The sequence below is a fragment of the Aphidius gifuensis genome, linkage group LG1, assembly GCF_014905175.1.
Source record: "Aphidius gifuensis isolate YNYX2018 linkage group LG1, ASM1490517v1, whole genome shotgun sequence".
NCBI lineage: Eukaryota > Metazoa > Arthropoda > Insecta > Hymenoptera > Braconidae > Aphidius > Aphidius gifuensis.
In genome coordinates this window covers 27,495,749-27,517,389 of record NC_057788.1, presented here as the reverse complement: position 1 = coordinate 27,517,389, position 21,641 = coordinate 27,495,749, and the positions used below count along the sequence as shown (strand labels likewise).

At 26.0% G+C, this 21,641-nt stretch overlaps 2 protein-coding genes across 2 annotated transcripts; one reads left to right on the top strand and one right to left on the bottom strand.

Moving 5' to 3' along the window:
* Nucleotides 1-1,223: 1,223 nt before the first annotated feature.
* On the bottom strand, nucleotides 1,224-2,480 carry LOC122859195. Its single transcript, XM_044162617.1, has 2 exons — nucleotides 2,128-2,480; nucleotides 1,224-2,031 (listed from the first exon to the last, which is right to left on the bottom strand). Exons 1-2 carry the CDS (start codon nucleotides 2,170-2,172, stop codon nucleotides 1,726-1,728), a joined length of 351 nt encoding a protein of 116 aa, XP_044018552.1. The 5' UTR covers nucleotides 2,173-2,480; the 3' UTR covers nucleotides 1,224-1,725.
* Nucleotides 2,481-6,495: 4,015 nt separating this feature from the next.
* Nucleotides 6,496-21,532, top strand: LOC122859171 (metabotropic glutamate receptor). The gene is made up of 9 exons (XM_044162580.1): nucleotides 6,496-6,966; nucleotides 7,696-11,068; nucleotides 12,298-12,513; nucleotides 12,765-13,428; nucleotides 17,690-17,802; nucleotides 17,909-18,399; nucleotides 18,480-18,539; nucleotides 18,614-19,191; nucleotides 20,244-21,532. The coding sequence occupies exons 2-9, from the start codon at nucleotides 10,598-10,600 to the stop codon at nucleotides 20,384-20,386; spliced, it is 2,736 nt and encodes a 911-aa protein (XP_044018515.1). The 5' UTR covers nucleotides 6,496-6,966; nucleotides 7,696-10,597; the 3' UTR covers nucleotides 20,387-21,532.
* Nucleotides 21,533-21,641: the final 109 nt, after the last annotated feature.

The window sequence follows — 21,641 nt, the reverse complement described above, 5'->3', positions numbered from 1 at the left end:
CAGTGTATATAAATTATTTTTTTTTTTAATTTTAAATATGTAAATAGAACAATAATTTTTCTAAAAATTAAAAAAAAAAAAAAAATGTATATTTTCACCTTCAAGTGCCATTTACATATCCGAAGGTCTAAAAGTGTGAAAGAATATTTTTGCAATATGAATTTTTAAATATAAACTATTGCGATAACTAAAGACTGTGTATTTTTTTGTGTTCATTATAAATATTATTTTTTTTTTTTGAAACCTTGTGACTCTTTTGTATGCAAAATGAATCCTCACCCTTTTTCAAACTCTCTGACCCATTATACAAAACATTTTTTTTATAATTTTTTTTTCTTTCTTTTCTACACTATCCAGTTTGTCACCAGCTTGAATTATTTCAAAAAATTGGAAAGCTTTATAAAAAAATTTTTTTTAAATATATATTTCTAAATGAAAAATATAAAACCAGTTTTAATTAACGTAAATAAGCAAAAGTTTAAAAAATTTTACAACGAAGCAATTTGTTTGCTTTGGACTATAGCTGGCACGTGTCCATTGTATAAATTATTTTTTAAACATTTTATTCATAGTGAGAGAAAGAAAAAAAAAAAAAGTTAAAGTATATATTCAAAATATAACATGCATCGGTATAATTACTGTAGCTTACTCCGCGCTTAACCCCATAGAAAATATTAATAATGAAAAAAAAAAAAAAAAAAAATCCAACAATGAAAACATATACAGAAAAAGATAATGAAAAAGCAAAAAAAAAAAGTTGATGGGAAATAAATTTTCTCTGGGTTCGTGTGACTCACCGAAAAATCAATAATAAAAAAATTTTTTTTTCCGTATTAATATTGCAAAGAGGAGAGAAAATTCAAATGAATAAATAAAAATAAAAAAAAGTTTTTGCATTAAGATGAATATAATGTATATATTGTTGAATTGAATTGAGTTTCAAACAACAAAGGATTTCAGAATCTCAAAGATGTCTTTGAAACGTTTTATGATTTACAAAAGGAGCTTTGATGGTCTGTTGGTTTTTTTTGTTGTTTGGTTTTTATACTCGAATGACGACTGATTTCTTCTTTTATATTATTTTCGATATATTCCTTTCAATATAATAACCACAATAATATAAATTAAAAAATTGATTAATACAAATATAAACACTCAAAGTTATATATATGGAAGATATAATTATTTTATTTTTATAATATTCATATTGATATTTATACAAATTTTCACAGCCTTAAAATATTTTTACATTCTATCTTATAATTTAATAAGATTGTGGTAATAATTAAATCTACTTGGAGGTACTTGGATGTGTTATATTTACATCAGGTCTTTGACATACAGGTGCGTGTAAATTTTTTTTCAACTTATTGCTATTACTATATATTTTTTTTTTTTTTTTGATAATTAAGGAAAAAAGGCAAATACATAGATTGAGCGAAAATCCAAAATTGGATATAAATAATTAAAAATATTTTTAAAAGATGCAATTTGAATTTGTCATTTCGTTGATTAATAGGCCAATAATTATTGCTGTTGTCATATTTGAAAGATTTTAAAATAATAACAAAAGCTAATTTATATATTTATCTTAAAAAAAAAAAAAAAAATTTATAATAATATATATAGATTATTTTTTAATATAATAAAATTATCGCGATACGTTAAGTTTGTAATTTCTTAATGATTAATTATAAAAAAAAAAATATATAATTATATAAATTGTTAATGAATCATTTCATTTTCTCGATTTTCATTTCTTTGATTTTCATGTTCAATGCAGTAGCAACACATGGAATTGCATTCATCAAGATTTTCAATGACGTATGTCATATATGTATCAACACTCTTGGCATCAAGTGAGGGCAATGACCATGATAACGAGGCAATGTCCGGCTCAAAATATGTCGTTGTCCACATTGGTGTTGGAGGTGGTGCAAGCTCACATATAACCTTGTTATGATAAACTTCATCTTGTTTTTGTTGACTTTTTTTAACAGCTCTACTTCTAGTTGATAATTTTTTAATCACCTAAAAATTAATAATTAAAATTATAAAAAATAAATCAAATAAAATTACAATAATAAATTTAACAATTTATAATAATATTTATATAAAATAACATACCTTTAAGATTTTCCTGCCGGATTCGTTGAACGCCTTCTTGAACATTCTCTTGGTTTATCGATCCTTAGAATCGCGGTGTGTAGATTCCACCCCTTAACCAACACTCACGCGACAAGTAAGAAATATTTTCGCACAGAAATATATACAAAATAATCAAAAGTTATCAACTTTTAGAAACTCGTAATTTAATAATTATTAAAATGATAATTTATTAAATTTTTTTGATAAGAACATTGATGATTATGTTGATGATAATATTAAGAAAATACTTGTGATATATGTATAATTTTAGGCGGTGGCTTTTTTTTTTTTTTTTTGATACGACGCGTACGCCGCGACGCCTGTCGTCGTTGTGCTGGCTGTTGGCGGGACACAACTTCTATTTATAGACTTTAACCCGAGGGGGTGAAGGGAGACTGGGTAGTACCGATCCGCTTATCACAAGCAACTCCCACTCTTCATCGACATTATAGCCCCGACCTGACGGTAGTTTGTTGGGTGGTTTTGGGGGTGGTTTGAGCAAAAAAAAAAATGTATACGAAAGGGAGATTATTCTCATATTCGCAAAAGCATGGATATATCAACATGGCCTACATAATGACGTGTATGATAATCATCAAAAAAACCTGTTTTAATTTAAATGTAATTAAATAAATTTACTTGATTATTTTAATTGCAAAATTAAATATATATAAAATTTTTTAGCATTTTTAAATTTTATAATTTAATTTTTTTTTTTTTTCTTTTTTGACTCGTTTGAAAAACTTGTTCACTTGGTAATTGGAATGATTTTACCAAGAGTAGGAATCAACTCTTGCATAGCCAGCAAGAGTAAAGGTGAAGTTGAGCAGCTTGAGTTCAAGTAATAATTAACCTTTTGTTTATCACTGAACAAGTAAAATTTAAATCATTTTTCTAAAAATTTTTTAAATTATATTAAAGAGAAAAAGTAAAAAAAAAAAAAACCAAAATTTATTATTATACTTTTTAATTATAAATATGTATAATAAAAATAAAATAATGAAAAATATAATATTTTTAGAGATATGCTTGATTGAGTATTGAAGAAATATTGGGGTTCGATATATGGGGCGAAAAATATTAAAGTAAACCACAACTTGAGAGACCGTAACGAATGACGTCAATGGCCCATGGGGATCAAAACGCGAAAATGAAATTGCATGGAATTGGATTAACATGAGATTGATCGTAGTTGTGAAGGACAAAAATTTTACCCCGATGAATTGCCTTTTTTTTTATTATTTTCCATATATTCTATTCGAGGCGAAAATTGTGTGCCACCACCAAATTCTTTGTTGGTACATGATTTACATGTATGCATCGTTAAACGGGACGCTTCATAATTTTGGTGAATTATTAATACAGGATGCATCGATAATTTTCTCCTTTATTTTTTGATTTTTTGTTATGATTTGTTACGAATAAAGATTATAATCATTTATGATTTATGACTATTTTACGACAATGTATATGCTTGCGGTTTAAAAAATGCACAAAGTGTGACATAATAACAGGTGCAACAATTGAACATTCAAAAATTCAATAGAACATACATTTCTCAATTTCTTGCACTTGCTAAAGTGACAATGTTTTTGTGTCTTTTTATTTTTTTCTGCACGCGGCAAACACGCGACCTCACGCGTACTCTTGCGTCGCGTGTCAAAAGAAACCAAGTGTCTTCGTATATTTAATAATACTAAAGATTTTTGCCAACTGATATAAGATTTTAAATAAAATAAAATTTCAATTATAATCATACGTTAACAATGTATATTATATTAATTTATTTTGATTATTATTATTTTTAATATACAGTTGAAAATTTAATCTTCCTTGGCAAATATGATGATTAATATTTTTGGACAAAAGAACAAAGGCAATGAGAAGGTCAATATATCGAATGGATCAAATAAAAAAAAACAAGCTTTTTTTCTCTTTGCTGTTGTATATTTTGAGTTTGTGTATACAAAACTGTACGTACAGTATGTGTGTATGTGTGCATGTACATACGCGTGCTTACTTTAGGAAAAAGTGTGTGTAACGCGTGTGAGCGACGTCGTTCTCACGCGACGCCACGCGTCGATTTTACCCTCCTTTCCTCCCTCAATTCAAAGTGAGGCGCGCACGTGCCATTTCATACACCGATGAAAAACTTATAATTGTCATAACATCACCCCATATTTTTATCCATATCTTGAACATATACTTTTTTTTTTCTTTCAAACATGATTTTTGCAATTATATATTGTTCTTATTTTTCATCGTTAAAAATCATTTGTTGTTTTCGATGAAAAATTTTACATGCAACATACATTTTGCAATAATTATTTTGCTACATTTTTGATAGTAGTTACTAATTTTTTTTTTTTTTAATTGAAAATTGATCATATATATCTTTGTTGCTTTGAAAAACAAGACATATAAAATTTTTCGAGGGAAACAATTGCCAGTGGCAACGAGGTAACGATCGGCGCGTGTCGATCACGTGCGCAAAATTGCGCTCAAACATTTCACCGAGTAAAATAAAAGAGAGAGAAAAAAAAATTATTATAAAAGACTAAGTAAAAAAAGTATACATGAGCAAACGCGTGACGCACACATTCAAACGAAATAAAGCTTCATCTAATTGCGCCAGCCGTTCCATTAGAGATTAAACTTCAAAAGAAAAGCTATACCCTTGTCTCACTATTATCTTTCTTTCTTTCTCTTTTGCAACTCTGACAAGTTTGTTAATTAATGCGAGGAGAAATTGTAGAAGGATCGCATTGCTGAAAGTTTAAAACTTAAACTCTCTTATAAGTCTGTTGAGATATAAAAAAATTAATAATTTTTTTAATTTCATAAACCTTTATAAATGCATCTTGATTGATGATAGTGCAATATTACAAAAGAATCATTTGACTTTGATTAATTTTATAGCACCAATTTATAATACATTGTTTATAAAAATAATATTTACTTTGAGTAACTAAAAATATCACGTATAGAAATAAAACGATACAAATTTAAGCCAATCAATTTTCGAAATAAACATTTAAATTTGATATGAAAAATTTATTTTGTTGATGCATCGTGTTTTGTAGTAAATTCTTTATACTTTTCATTTGCTTTTTATGAGTGATTTTTATGACTGGCTTTTCGGGGGTGGGGTGGTAATAATCCTTTAAACTATCTGACGTGCGTGGGAATCACTTCGGCCAGGGCCTCACACGCGACCACCACTATACTATTTTTTCACGCTAAGTATATAGGGCGATTGAAGGGAGAAAAAAAAAAGCAACAAGGGAAGGAACGATGATGACAATTAAAACCCTTTAAATCAATTCTTAAATCTACTAAACCTTCAATCGATTAATTTACCAAAAAAAATTTTAATTTATTTTTTAACTAAAAAAAAATTATCATATATGTATTTTTAAATTTCGTAATTGAACGTTAATTAAAAATTGTTGAAAAAAAATAAAAATAAAAAGAAATCTATAATATCGATATTCTATAATATAGAGATGAGTATATTTTCATTGATTCAAAGATGTCAGCACATTGTTGAATTTTCCGGAGAAAAACAACAACCCCACCCATGTGTGTTTACATTTAAATTTCAACCCTCGATTGAAAATGAAATGTATAATTTTCGTAAAAAATTGATTTTATATTTTATTGAAAGATCAATAATAAAAGTAATAAATTAAGTTTCTGATGAATTTAATAATGAAATTATACGTAAGTAGATTAAATATCTCGAATGATTAATTTAAAAATTGAAAATTTATTTAAAGTAATATAGAAAATAATATTTTGTAAGATAAATGGTTTACAAGAAAATAATAAAATTAAAAAAAAAACAAAAAAAAGGAAGAAAAAAAATATCTGTTTTATATATGCACGTTGACATAAAGTATCCGTTTTTCTTCTTGCGCGCACGTCGTTTAGTATTGGTGTTATTTAGTATCATTGTATATGATATTTTGTTGGGTGGTTTATGTAGGGTGGTATTTTGAGACAAGGGGAGGAAAAGACGCAAATTTATATGCGCGAGAGTACCAGGATGAAAGCTAAAAGAGAGGAAAAGGGCTAAGAGGACCACCACCATTTCATCCCTGTGTATATTAATGGTGGGAGTTTGTTCCCCGATCTCCGTAAAGTGAATCGAGGCACATCACCGAGGCAGACCACTAGTCACCGGCCAGTCGTTGCTGCGGCGGCAAAGACTTTTATTTATATATAAATAAATAAATATATATTTACATTTATATTTTTAACATAATAATTAATTGTCTTTCCTTTTTATTTGTATAATAATTAAATGAAAAACGTGCAACATCATCATATGCACAAATAAACTGATTGTTTTTTTTTTTTTTTTCTCTTTCTTTTTTTGCAAAAAAAAAAATAAAATAAATAAATACATATAGGAAAATAATGTGAGTGTAAATAATGCTGTATTATTAATGAACAATGTCAAAATAAATGTGTTCAAGTATAATACTTTTTCTACTAAATTTAAGTTAGTTTTTTTGCTTTAAAAAAAAATTTTTTTTCATAGATCTTTTCAAATAAAATTCACGGTAAATGAAATTAAAAAAAAAAAAAAGAAAATTGATGAATAATTGAATATTGTGTCGACACTTGCTCGACAGCTTTCATCAGTTGTTAATGGTTATCTGTCAGTAGATATACGTCTGGCTCCAGTGCATCAAGGAATGTACTTGATGCAACTGAAGCGAGAGGTAGACAATCATATAGAGAGCTGCATATATATATCAAGATAAACAGCATAAATGAGAGTTGATAATAATCGTATACTGACATAGATTCGTGAGTGGGATTAATTTTTATTATTATTTTTTTTTTTGTATAGACAATAGATGATTGAAAATTTAACTTTTAATCATTTATCAAGTATAATCATTTAAAAAAACAAATATATATTGAAAAAAAAATAAATTGTATTTTTACAAGAGATGGACAGTAATTTTTGTAAGTGATATGGTTCATATCCTTATCTCGAAATAATAAAAAAACTTTTTATCCCTTTTTAAATGTTTTTTTTATATTTCACTTTTTATTTTACTTTTTTTCCAATTATTTTCATATTTACTTAAACTTTTTTAATCTTATTGCTAATGAATATTTATCATTGAAATGAAAAATAAATTTATAGAAAAATATTTGTTAGATATTTCGAGGTTTATCAACAAGGGTATTGAAAAAAAAAAAAAATATGTATAAATCAAGTATTCAAAAATATTTTAAAATGCGAGGGAGCAAGTGTATACAGTAACTTTATTTTCTAAAATATACATAAAGATATTAAAATCGATTTTAATCGTCTCGACTATGTGTCCCTCAGGAACTATGTCATAAAAACAAAAAATTTACTCGCAAAAATCTAGAGACAATAAAAAAATAAAAATAAATAAAACACAACCACGATGACAGTAATAATAATCAAAAGTTTAAAAACATTGAAATTTTATATACATAAAAAATCAACCCAACGATCAATAACTTATATTTTTTTTTTTTGTTTATTATTTGTTTCAGGTTGTTGGAAAAAATGCATCAGAGACAAAAAAATAAAGGTCCGACAATACAAAACAAAAGGGTTGTTTATCGTGTACCAACTAGAGTCATATTTCTACCAACAACAATATCCTATCATTACCTTTAACGTGACTTTAATTAACTTCTTAGAAATAATATAACGACGACAGAAAAGAATCAGATAGTTATTGTTAATATATAAAAAAAAAAAAACATTGAAATAATTTAATGAATATTATATCACTCGACTCTTTACTTTCTATGTTATGATAATGATGATACTTGAACATCTAAAATAAACAAAGGGATCTTAATTTACCCGAGTGAACACTTTTATTTTTTTATTATTTCACATTGACTTTGTTCTATTATTTTGAATCACCAGTTTTTCTATTTTTTTTTTTTCTATTATTTTTCAACGAAAAAAAAAAAGGAAACTAAAGAAACAAAATAAAAATGACAAGAGTATCTCGCGATACCATATCAACAAGCCAGTGACAAAATAACAAAAAAAAAAAATATATATATAAAGAACGATAAAACAAAAAAAAAAAAATAAAGGACTAAATATATATACAACTTGGGCAGTTAGTTTTGGCAAGAGATGTCAGTTGTATAGTTACAAATGAGAATAGATAAAAATATTTTAAAAAAACAATATTTTTAAACAATCTGTATGAAAAAAAAAATAAAAAATAATAATAAAATTATAAAAAAGATAATAAAAGCTTGAATAATAGATGAAAAAAAAAAAAAAACATAAAAATATGATAAATATAATAGCTGATTTACACGATAGAGAATCATAAAAATTTTCCACTTAAATATGTTGTGTTTCAAATGATTTGTATGACCATTGATTTTTCGATATATACTAGTATCCGGCCGGTGATTGCCGGAAGGCTAGCCAAGAGAAGTTCGATTATCGAAGTAGAAAAAAAAAAATCGAAAAGTAAACGGATGAGTTTGAGTTAACTTGTCCAATATTATCCATTGAAATTTAAATCGTCAATAAAAATAATTTCTTTAAAAAACAACATTTGAAGGAAAAAAAAAAAAGCTTAATTTTTCTAGTCGACAAATATCAACAGCTTATTTATAAATAAAAATAAAAAAAAAAATATAAATAAATAAATAAACTATTACTGTATATTTTGAAATGGAAAATAACAGTTTTAGGAAAATAGAGGAAATTTGAGAAGGATATCTATCTAGGGACCAGCCGTTCAGCATCCCAGCCTAATGGTACAGTGAAGAGTGTGCCGTCACTTTGAAAAATCCCATGAGATAAACCCTTTTTCCTTTTTCGTGCCTAGCTAAGAAACGAGAGTAGAGTGCTTTTTAAAGAATTGAAAAAAAAAACAACATATCTTGTTTTATTATACATGAACTATATGTATTTTTTTATTATTCACAAACTTTTATTACACCATTTTGAACCGTATCCTTTTTTTAACATCACTTTTGGCTTCATTCAAAAATCATGCACACTCATTGTCAGCTCGAGGCGTGTAAATCGATATAAAAAAAAAAAAATATACAGATAATATTTGACAGAAACACACACACATACATTCAACATACTCATCCCCCTGAATTTTCATGGATTGTTGTGATTAGCCAAGTGGACACTGGAGGGATGATACGGGTGAAAAAAGTCATATAAAAAGTATAACAAGTAACTGAGAATCAAGCAAAGCATACCAGTTCATCCTAGCATTTTTAACGTGCCGAAAAAGATAAAATGTAAAAGAAAAACAAAAAAATAAAAAGAGAAAGAAAAATAGTCTTTCACACTGTAGAGCTTGCGAGTATATATCTAGATAAAGAATATAAAAAAAATATATTCATACATATATATATAGAAGAAGAAAAGGAAGCAGGAAGTGAGCGTATATCTATTTTGGACAAAGGTACATATATACCTGAGTATGTTGTAGGTATAAAAAAAATTGACGAAGAAAATTGATGTCATGTGAATCGAAAAAGAAATAAATAAATATAGATATATAGGTAACATTTACTTTATATCACAGCTGATAATTGGAAGGCCTGAAAGACGAAAAGAAGACTTTGTAAGAAAAATATAATATTGATGGACTTTGATGAGAGTGGTTGATATACGATTGGATTGAGATACACTGACACTACTTTAATTGCAAATATTTTCCAAAGCAGATATATCGAAAATAAAAAAAGATGAGAAATAAAATACGGGGATAATAAAAAGAAGAGAAAACAAAGAGAAACGAAAAAATAAAAAAAAAAAGAGATTTATACTCGAGGGAAATCCGTGCGTTTTTGTCATTCAACTTGTCCATTTAAATCGGCTTTTTTTATTTATATATATATTTATTTTTTCCATGTTTTTTCATTAATTTTATTTCATCATTTGATTTACTATTTAATATATATTTATAAATACGAATCATTGGGTAATATATATTATGACACACACCTAGATATATTGGTGTGGCTTTAAATTGGATTTGATGATAATACAACGCAACGACCTCAGCTGACACGACTGATGACCTCTTTGTTGGGGTCAAGGCAATCCACGTGGCTTTTTCAACTTCCAAAGAAAAAAGAAAATCAAGAAAAATTCAAAATAAAGAGAAAAAAAAAACGAAGAAGAAAAAAAGAAAAATCAAAAAAAAAATAATAATATTTAAAAAATCGAAGAGATTGGGGAAGTTTAATTTAGAATCAGAGCACACGAGATAGATAGAAGGAAAAAAAAAAAAAATATAAATATAAATCCAAGACGAGATGCTTCGGGCAGTGTTAAGATAGTGTATAGATAAAAATAGATATTTTTTTTTGTTTGTTTTTGTTTAATGGTAAATTAAAAAAAAAAAAAAATCAAAAGATAAAAAAGGAGTACAACGACGAGTGTAAAATGATCAAGTATTGGACATTGATACAAATACTTTTAAATATATTTTTAAGTTTTAAAAATAGTGGTGTATTATCAAAACAACCATCAGGACGTGAAACAATATTAATACCAGGTGATTTAGTCCTTGGTGGATTATTTCCAATTCATGAAAAAGGAGGTGTTACATGTGGTCCAAGAATTTATAATCGTGGTGTACAAAGACTTGAAGCAATGTTATTTGCAATTGATCAAATTAATCGTGACAAAAATATATTACCAGGTATATCACTTGGTGTTCATATACTTGATACATGTAGTCGTGATACATATGCACTTAATCAAAGTCTACATTTTGTACGTGCATCATTGTCAAATTTGGATATAAGTATATTAGAGTGCACTGATGGATCTACACCACGTGTACGAAAAACAGCAAGTGCTGGACCAATATTTGGTGTCATTGGTGGCTCATATTCATCTGTATCACTTCAGGTAATTTAATTTTTAACTACATTAAATATTTCCATTAGGGCTGGTCAGTAAACCTCACTCTTTTAATTTAATATATTTATCATAATAAAAAAAAAAAAAAAAAAATGGAATTTGAAAATTCTTTTGTAAATGATAAAGTTTAATTTCAATTATATTTGTGAACGAAAAAAGTAATATTATATTAGTGCCTGACCAAACGTGGGCATATCTACTGATTGCCTTGAGACCAGTACAGCTGTATATTTCTCTCTCTCTCTCTTTCACTTATACCACTTGGTACAACATGAACACGTATAAAAGCACAGATCGTTTATCGCATACCCTGCCATACTAAAATTCCTATCACCACGTTATATTCTATTTTTTTTTTTTTTTACGTTTTTTCCAGTTCACGTATCACACGTTAACACGATACGAAAATGTGCGAGATCAGCGAAAAAGACATTACCATCTTGTCACATAAAAACCCAAGTGGCTGACTATTCTTTTCTTGAAATGTATTTTATTTTAAAAAATTTTATATATAGATAATCAAAATATTTTAAAACATATATATCAGTACGATGATGATGTAGAAAATTTTTCCTTTTTGTATTTTTAATATTAGCTTTGTATGAAATTGTACATTAATATATATTAAAGAATATTATGAAATATGTTCATTCATGGCTTAAACATGATGGCAAAACAAAACAGATAAAAATATTTGGCTAGTTTCCAGATATCAGATTTAACAATGTTGTTTATTTACCACACGCGTGTATATATTTGTATAACGAAAAAAGAAAAAAAAAATGGGCAGGTGATGTATATACCTAGGTTTATAAATATTTTGTATGTACGTGAGTCTATTAAAATTGGCTGAGTTCCAGCAGCGATTTGGTGAAAGTGGATTTGAAAACGTAGGTCGAGCGAGATAAAAAAGAGAGAGAGAGAAAGAAAGATTGAGGGAAAATGAGAAGAGTGATGATAATGGTCCCAGAGGAACGTGAAGAACCTCAGTAAGGTTTTGGCCTCAACTAAACTTTTCTTATTTTACCTTGTATACTACTTTGTATAAATGTATTAAATTGTTTTTTTATTTTTCTTTACTTAATCTATTTTCGTTTTTTATATTTTTCGTAAATTTAAATTTTCTACTTTATTTATTTTAATAAAAAAAAAGCATTTTGTTTTTTTTTTTTTTTGCATTTTATCTTGAGTATCAAAGTGAATATTATCTTTATCAGGTTGCCAATCTCTTGAGACTTTTTCATATACCTCAAATATCACCAGCATCAACAGCAAAAGCACTGAGTGACAAAACACGATTTGACTATTTTGCAAGAACTGTACCACCTGACACGTATCAATCAATTGCACTTGTAGATGTTGTCAAAAGTGCCAATTGGTCATATGTATCAACGGTATATTCAGAGGGTTCCTACGGCGAATACGGAATTGAGGTGAGTAGTTTTTTTTTATTTTTCTTTTTATTATTTTTCATTACTTTTCATTTTTTCTTTCATTTATTTTTATCCCTCAACTGTATTTTATTGATCTAGGTTCTTTTAACTTTTTGATACTCTTTGATCATCATTTGTTTATTCAAATAAAAAAAAAATATATATATCTATATGATGATTATCGTATTTTTTTTTTTTAATTTCAATAAATTTATTTTTATAAAAGAGAAAAATAAAAAACTTAAATTTAGGTATTTACGCGAGAAGCAACGGAGCGAAATGTGTGCATTGCAGCAGCTGAAAAAGTACCAAGTTCAGCAGATGATAAAGTATTTGATAGTATAATTCAAAAATTATCAAAAAAACCAAATGCTCGTGCTGTTGTATTATTTACACGTGCTGAAGATGCAAGAAGAATATTAGAAGCATCAAGACGTTCAAATTTAACACAACCATTTCAATGGATTGCAAGTGATGGTTGGGGTAGACAAAATAAACTTGTTGAAGGACTTGAAGATGAAGCTGAAGGTGCAATAACTGTTGAATTACAATCAAAAAATATACCTGGTTTTGATGAATATATGGCTAATTTAAGACCCGATACAAATCGTAGAAATCCATGGTTTTCGGAATATTGGGAAGAAGTATTTTCTTGTACATTAAAAGAAAATTTTCCCTTAACAACAAATAAAACAATAACTGTTTGTTCATCAAGATTAAAATTAACATCATCAAGTGGTTATGAACAAGAATCAAAAGTACAATTTGTTGTTGATGCTGTTTATGCATTTGCAATTGCATTGGACAATCTTCAACGTGATATTTGTGGTAAAAGTGGTGCACTTTGCCAAGCAATGATTGATTATGATAAGGGATTATTTTACAAGAAATATCTACTTGATGTGTCTTTTACAGGTAAGATATTAAATTGTTTTTTATATATATAAGCTTGAATGATAAATCATCTATCATTTTATTCTTCTCACACAAAAATTAATGAAATTTTATTATTTTTTCCCCTCCTATTTTTATTACTATTTTTTTTTCTTTTCTTTTCTCATGATTATCAACGTTTTGTTCAACTAAAACGACTTGTGTATTTTTATTTATTTATTTTTTTTTCTATCCCTCGCAAATAGGATTTTTCAAATAAACATAACGATATTGAACTAGTATCCCTTGCAATTATCTATTTGTTTAACCAATATGTTATTTATATATAAACAATAGTATCTATATTTATTTCATGTTTTTTTATTCATGTAAATTTATATCTCACATATGTATGTTGACCAAATCAATGTTTGCATACTATAATTTGCATTTCGAATTATTATTTGGTGATAAAAAAAAAATATATATATCTCGGTTTTGTTTATGTAATTTGTCAAATTGCAAAAATAATTTGGCCACAAATAAATAAAAATTACTCAAGTATATTTATACATAAAAAATTGATATACATCTGAATTTATGAAAAAGCTCAAAAGCTCGTTTAAAATCACGTATATATGAATGCATAAATAATAAAATAAACTAAAAATAAAAAATCAAATATAGGCATATAAATAAATGATAAAAAAAAAAAATATTATAAAACAAAAATCGATAATAAAAAAAATTAAAGAATATATATTAAAAGAGCGATTTGAATAGTAAAAGAAGAAATGACAGACGACATTGAGTGTGATGCATAAAAAATTTCGTGGCAATGCCTCAGGGATGCACGACTTTGTCGTCCCTTGGTTTCTTGCCTCGTCAATATCCAAAGAGGCTATCGATCCCCCAACTCAACTTCCTCTCGACCGTTTATTATTCGCTCTACGTAAATTGCCGTATACCAACTATATTTTTTTATATAAAATATGTATAATATTTTTTTGAATATATATGAGTAAATCTCGACACCCAGATTTTACCAGCAATATGCTTTTTTTTTTCTCTATGCTATTTTTTATTTTACATATAGATTCATATATATAAAGGTATTATTTATATTATTTTTTTTTTTTTTACGTCTTCTTTTATTTGAGGGATTGAACCGGATCAAAATAGTAAGTAAAAGAGATCACGCGACAGAAAAGACAACAAATAATATTCATAGAAAAAAAAAATGATGATGGTATAATAAAAATATGATTGAAATTTGGGAACAATAATCCTTTGAAACTTTGAAATATAATATATTGATGCACGTGATTTGAGTTCAAATATTATCTATATTTAAAAATTTAATAATAAATAAAAATAATAATAATAAATGCGTTTTATCATCCAAGTTTTCATATACATATTTTCAACACTTTTATAATATTTTTTTTCTTTTCAATGCATATAAATCAGTCATGGTATGATTATTCTTGACACTGATAAAAATACGTTGAACTAAAAATATAAAAAAAAAAGCTTCAAAAATATTTAAAATCAAATTTCAATTTCCGCTTTTTACAAAAAAAAAAAAAAAATTGATTTAAAATTTTTATAAAATATGTTTAAATAAAATTATCAAAAAGTAAATCAAATTTGTTGGTTGGGCTTTATATATATTTCATGAATGGATTTAATTTATTTGTAAATTAAAAAAATGTATTTCATATTGGTCAAGTGATATTATCATGATTAAAAAAAATTAAAAAACAGAAATTTAAAATATCATGTCAAAGTACTTGACCTCAAATATAATTTCTTCATCCCATAAGCTTGCACTTTTTTTTTTTTTAATTAAAATTAGTTCATTACTCGTGATAATATACTTGGATAAAAATAAAACAAAGAAAATTTATAATATTTGTTATTGAAAAATCAATAAATAAGATTTAGCGATAAAAAAAAATAATTAAATTAAAAACTAATGAACACGAAATGAATTTTAAATAAAATAAATTTATCTATACTAGAATAATTTCGATTAAAGATGAGCACAATAGGTTGGTAAATTTATCAGAAAGACTATATCTCTGATAAGGTACTGAAGAATAGAGCCAGAATAAAAATAAAAAAATCCAATATCTCTTACAAACAATGCGTGAAAATACTTTGAAAATAAAAAAAAAATAAAGGTCAACTTTAAGCTCAAGTATTATTTTAACAAAGTGTTTTTTTTTTCTTTTTTTTGAAGAGGGCCTTATTATCAATAGCTAAATCGAATCACGAAATGATCCAAGCTTTTGATTATATTTTTAAAAAATCATTTTTGATAATAAAAAATCTTTATCAACCAGAAGAATTAAATGAACAACAAAATAACTATCCCAGTTGTAATTTATAATTATCATTATTAAATAATAATATACGAGATTGATTGTCAACTGTTTTCGTCGCTGATAATTCAATTAGTACGTGATTCTAATCGATTGAAATTGTTGATTGATTAAAATGTAGTTTCCTAATCAACCAAGTCATTGTTGTTGTTGAAAAAAATATACAGATAACATGATGAGTGAGTTGTCAAAACGTCAATGATTCACACAACAACCGTTCATCAAAACTGTATAAAAACTCGCATGTTTTCAATTAAAATTTCGGATATTCAATCAAAAAAAATAATATAATTTATGATTATTATTTTTCAAATGAAATTAATAATATAATTATAATAAATACATTTAAAAAAAATAAAAGTACTCACATTAATACTGGATTGAAGAAAAGAGGGCTATACTAGCACCAAGGGACAGCACTATAATGCCTCCCAGGATCATAATATCCTTGGAATCCAATTGGATCAGTTGATGATTATGATGATGATAATGACGACGACATATTCAGCAACCTGATAAAAATAATAAAATAATTATTAGATATATTTTTATGATTGACTGGTATATTGATTAAATTTGAGATAAAAATAATTACAATTTACCAACACTAAATATTGGGAGAATGTAATTGAGTGATGCCAATTAATTTATCACAATTCACATCAGTAAAAAAATATATACAGGTATATTAAATTAATTAAAAATTTTTAACAATTATTGAATACACAAAATTGAAAAATGAAATTAAATAAAATATATAAAAATAAAAACAATAATACGTACGTTTTGTGAGTAAAGAGTGAAAACAGCTCCGATTTTTCCATTCAATTAATTTTTAAAAATAACAATTAAAATCACTTTAATTGTTAGTTTTTTTTATTGTAGCTTGATTATCTTGATTGAGGCTATTAAATGATTACACTTTTATCAGTAATTGACACTTATAAATTATATAAATTTAATTACGAAAAATACGTAAGAGCCTACGCGACAATATTTATTTTCGACTCGGTATGACGCAGTATGACGCTGATATGCATTGTAATGGCGGCCACAAAATTCCAGGAATCACAACATGGCCGAGCGCTGTAAATATGTGGCAGAAAAAAATACTAAATTAAATTGGCGGCAATATTTTAAATTAATAACTAAATCAAAAATAAAAAAAATATAAAAAAATAAAAATAAATTATCAAAGTAATTAATTTTAAAAAAGTATAAATAAAATAAATTAAAAGAAAAAAATAAAAAAATATAATTAACAGTTATTATTGAGATTGTGAAAAAAAAATTTTTTTTTTTTTTTTATTTGTTTACCAATAAACTTCAGAGTGTAGCCTTGATCCATCAGAATTGATTGAAGGTCGAGTCCAAAAATAAAAATAACATCTATATACGATACTTCTCTCGAGAAACTTTTTATTTTTTATTTTTTTGGTTTATATATCAAAGATATATATGCAGTTTGTGAGGAGCAAAATGTATATTTTATACGCGTACTTGGAGAAGCAATATATACAAAAAAAGCGTTAAATCCCTTGTCGACGTTGTTGTGTCGTCGTAGTAGTTGTCCAGAATTATACCCAAGGGTAAACGTGCAGCTTTATATCTCAATGTATATACTTACACAAGAATCGATTTACAAAAATCATCTAAAAGCTGACCCTCACTTTATAACTGTCATCTGAGAGCATATATATTATACATAATAATAAGCTTGGTGGATACTTACCCTCTCCATTTGAGAATTAATATATGTCTCATAATAATTTCATATTCAAAGTTAGTTTTCACTTTTATACAATCAATAATCTCCAAAGTTAAATATAAAAAAAATCATAACCTTTTCAACAAAAATATAAAAAATTACTAATCTAATTTTAATGTTATTAATTATTTGTAAATTTTGTTGATAGATTTAGCTGGAAGTGAGGTTCAATTTGACAAACATGGAGATGGTTTAGCTCGCTATGAAATTCTCAACTTTCGTAAAACTAATCAGAGTGGAACAAATGGATACTACTACAACGTAAGTACTCTTGATAAATAAAAAAAAATAAATAAATTATAATTTAAATTATAAATAACCAAGATAAAATTATATATTGTATAAATAATTAAATTAAAACTTTAAGGTTGTTGGAAAATGGCACAATAAATTAGACTTTCATACAGATCAATTGGTGTGGGCAAAAGGTGCTGATAATATACCTTCACAATGTTCATTGCCCTGTGAACCAGGTATGATACGTAAGCAACAGGGAGACACCTGTTGCTGGGTTTGTGATCGTTGTGAAGAATACGAATATGTATATGATGAAAATACATGTAAAAGTTGTGAACCAGGTCATTGGCCACACAGTGATAAACGTGGTTGTTATGCATTACCAGTTAATCATATTAGATGGAGTAGTGCATTTGCAATTGGACCAGCAATAATATCATGTCTTGGTATTATTGTTACAATGGCTGTTGCTGGTCTTATGTTTTATCATAAAAATACACCAGTTGTTAGAGCATCTGGACGTGAATTAACAATAATATTACTTGCTGGTGTACTTGTTTGTTATTTAAATACATTTTTATTATTAGCAAGACCAACAACAGTAACATGTGTACTTCAAAGGTTAAAAAAAAAATATTTAAATTTACAATTTTTTCAACTATTTACACAAAAAATACTGAGCTTTATACATCTTCTTTTAGATTTGGTGTTGGTGTTAGTTTTAGTGCTGTTTATGGAGCACTTCTTACTAAAACTAATAGGTATTTAATTTAATTTATTAATAGTACTTGAATTTATCTAAGATAAATAAATCATTATTAATTTTTCAATATAGAATTGCAAGAATTTTTGATTCAGCATCAAAATCAGCAGTAAGACCAAGCTATATAAGTCCAACATCACAAGTTTGTATAGCATCAGCTTTAATTGCATTTCAAGTTGTTTTAACATTAGTATGGATGATTGTTGAACCACCAGGAACACGACATTATTATCCAAATCGTCGTGAAGTTATATTAAAATGCAATATACAAGATATGAGTTTTTTATTTTCACAACTTTATAATGCATTTTTAATACTTGTATCAACAATATATGCTGTTAAAACACGTAAAATACCAGAAAATTTTAATGAAAGTAAATTTATTGGTTTTACAATGTATACAACTTGTATAATATGGCTTGCATTTGTACCAATATATTTTGGTACTGGTAATTCACATGATATACAAATAACAACACTATGTGTTGCAATAAGTTTAAGTGCATCAGTGACACTTGTATGTTTATATTCACCAAAAGTATATATTATTGTATTTCAACCAGATAAAAATATACGTGGTAAAGTTACAATGGGTGGTAGTACATTTAAAAAACAAAGTAGTAGTGCTGGAACATCATCAGTTGCAAAATGTAAGTTAAATTTTAATCAAAAAAAAAAAAATATACATTAAATATTTATTATAATAATTTAAAATTCAATCATCCAAGTGAAATGAAAAAAGTAGAGAAAAAAATACTGATGACATCTAATTAAATTTTTCATTTATTTATAATTTTTTTTTTTAATTATCGTAAAGTTTTTTTATTTATTTAAAAATAAATAATAAACACTCAAATTTTATGCTTGTATTTTAATAGAATTTTTTTTATATATATTTAAGTTTATTTAAAACATGCAAACATAGTAGAGATTAACTCGCTGGTTTTCGAGATAGAAACGATTGAATTTTAATCTTGGTAAGCCATTAGACGCCCGAGATGAAAATTTCTTGTAAGCAAAGTTTTAAACTGATCTACATAATACTCTTAAATATCAAGTCCTTGTATTTGTTTGTTTTTGTTTGTAACAATCACGTTGAGGTCACAACTTTTTTTTTTTTTTAATTTAATTTATTATTTTTCTTATTGATTAAATTTTATTTCTATTTATAATTAAATTAATTATTTCATATGAATGTGATTGGAAAAAAATTAAGTATGAATTATTAAAAAAAAGTCGAGTTTATTTTACGATAATAACACATGACACTTGTGTCTAGATCCAACTCATGTAGACATTTAATTGACAGGTAATTTAATCCACATGGACGTTGATTGCATGTATAATATAAACTTGTAAAAACTTTATACACATACTTTCTTGTCCTCCTCAATTTCTTATTTATTGATTTTTATTTAAAATAATAATAATAACAAGAAAATTATATTTAAAAAGTCTTGATTACATTTAATAAGTATAATTTGTTTTTTATTTTTTTTTTCTTCATTATTTAATTTAAAAAGTCAAAATGGCCAATCAACTTTTCTGCAACCTTTGCTGCGACAATTTGTTTGAATTACTTTTCATAATTAACTGAGATTGGTAGTCTCAAGTTTTATTACCTTCGTCAAACTAATTTACCGAATAATTTTGATGACTTCCCGTGCTATGAATATAAATATATAATATAATTTATTTACAGATGGTGGTTGTGAGATGAGCAGTGAACATGTACCATTGCGAAGTGCACTATGTGCTGTTGTACAGACTTCAATGGGAGTTACAGAAATTTCAATAGCATCAAACAATTCAAATCAGAATGATGAACAAGTTGCACAATTATAGATTGATATTAATATTAATTGTGAAATATTTTCTATCAATAATTTTAAGTGCTCAAAATACATCAACATGGTTAAATTAATTATATACAAACTATTGATTAATTCAAGAAAGAAAAATACTATTAAAAATCTAATGGTTTCAAATGGCTTCCGAATATGTGTGAGACTTGGATAGAAAAAAAAAAAAACACTTTCAGTTTTTCATTAATCAAATGGAGAGTGAATTTGTATAAGTGTATTATTTATATATAAAAAAAACGTAACAACATGTGAGCGTGATACCTTCATATTGGCATGTTTATCATATAGAGTTTATATAAAAAAAAAAATAAAATAAGGTATAAACAAAACAGCCTTCTAAAGGTTGTTGTTGTTAAATTTCCATATATGTATATGTGTTGTTATCATCGCTCTTTTTCATACTAGCTCGACCACCTCATTTTTTTATTTTTTCATTGTTGTCGTTGCTTGATTGTTAATGTTGATCACTGTAATATTTTGTCGTTTTAAGTAATGGAACATAACACAATTGAAAGATAAAAAAAATAAATATAAAAACTATGTACACATGATACATATAGACTGCACTCGCGCACGAAGCCTAAAAGGCTTTTACATTCTAATGTGGCTGTTTGTAATGATAAATAATAATATAGTAATGTTTAACTCACGAATTCGATCAATTGCCCAGAGCCTATTTGTATAGTAATCAATAAAATATATTATATATTGTTACGATGTCGAACGAACAAATTTACGGTCTATATATTAATATTATTTAATTATTATTATTAAATTGATAAATATTTTTTATTTATTTGATATAAATGTATTTGATATTGTACAAGATATATATTATGCCAAAATGATATTGGTTGATTGTTGTTTGTCATGATAATTAATCTAGTACGTCAATTTGTTCGTGCCTCATCGATTTACATACTAAAAAATAAAAAAATAAATAATGTAGACTAATTATATATGCAAAAAGAAAAAAAAATAATATAAATATCATTATAGTTGTTAAGAGAAAGAGAAAAAAAAAATATTGAAACCTTATTTACTATTTTTGAAGAATATCTCCGATGGAGCTGGAAGTGAATGATGTATGAAATTAAAAAAAAAAAAAAATATCATTATTATTAAAATAGATAAATAATTCAATAATTAATTATGTAAGTTTTTTTAGGAAAAATAATTTAGATAATTATCAGTGAAATATTGTATATTTTGTTTTGTTGAAATTTGTTTTTAAA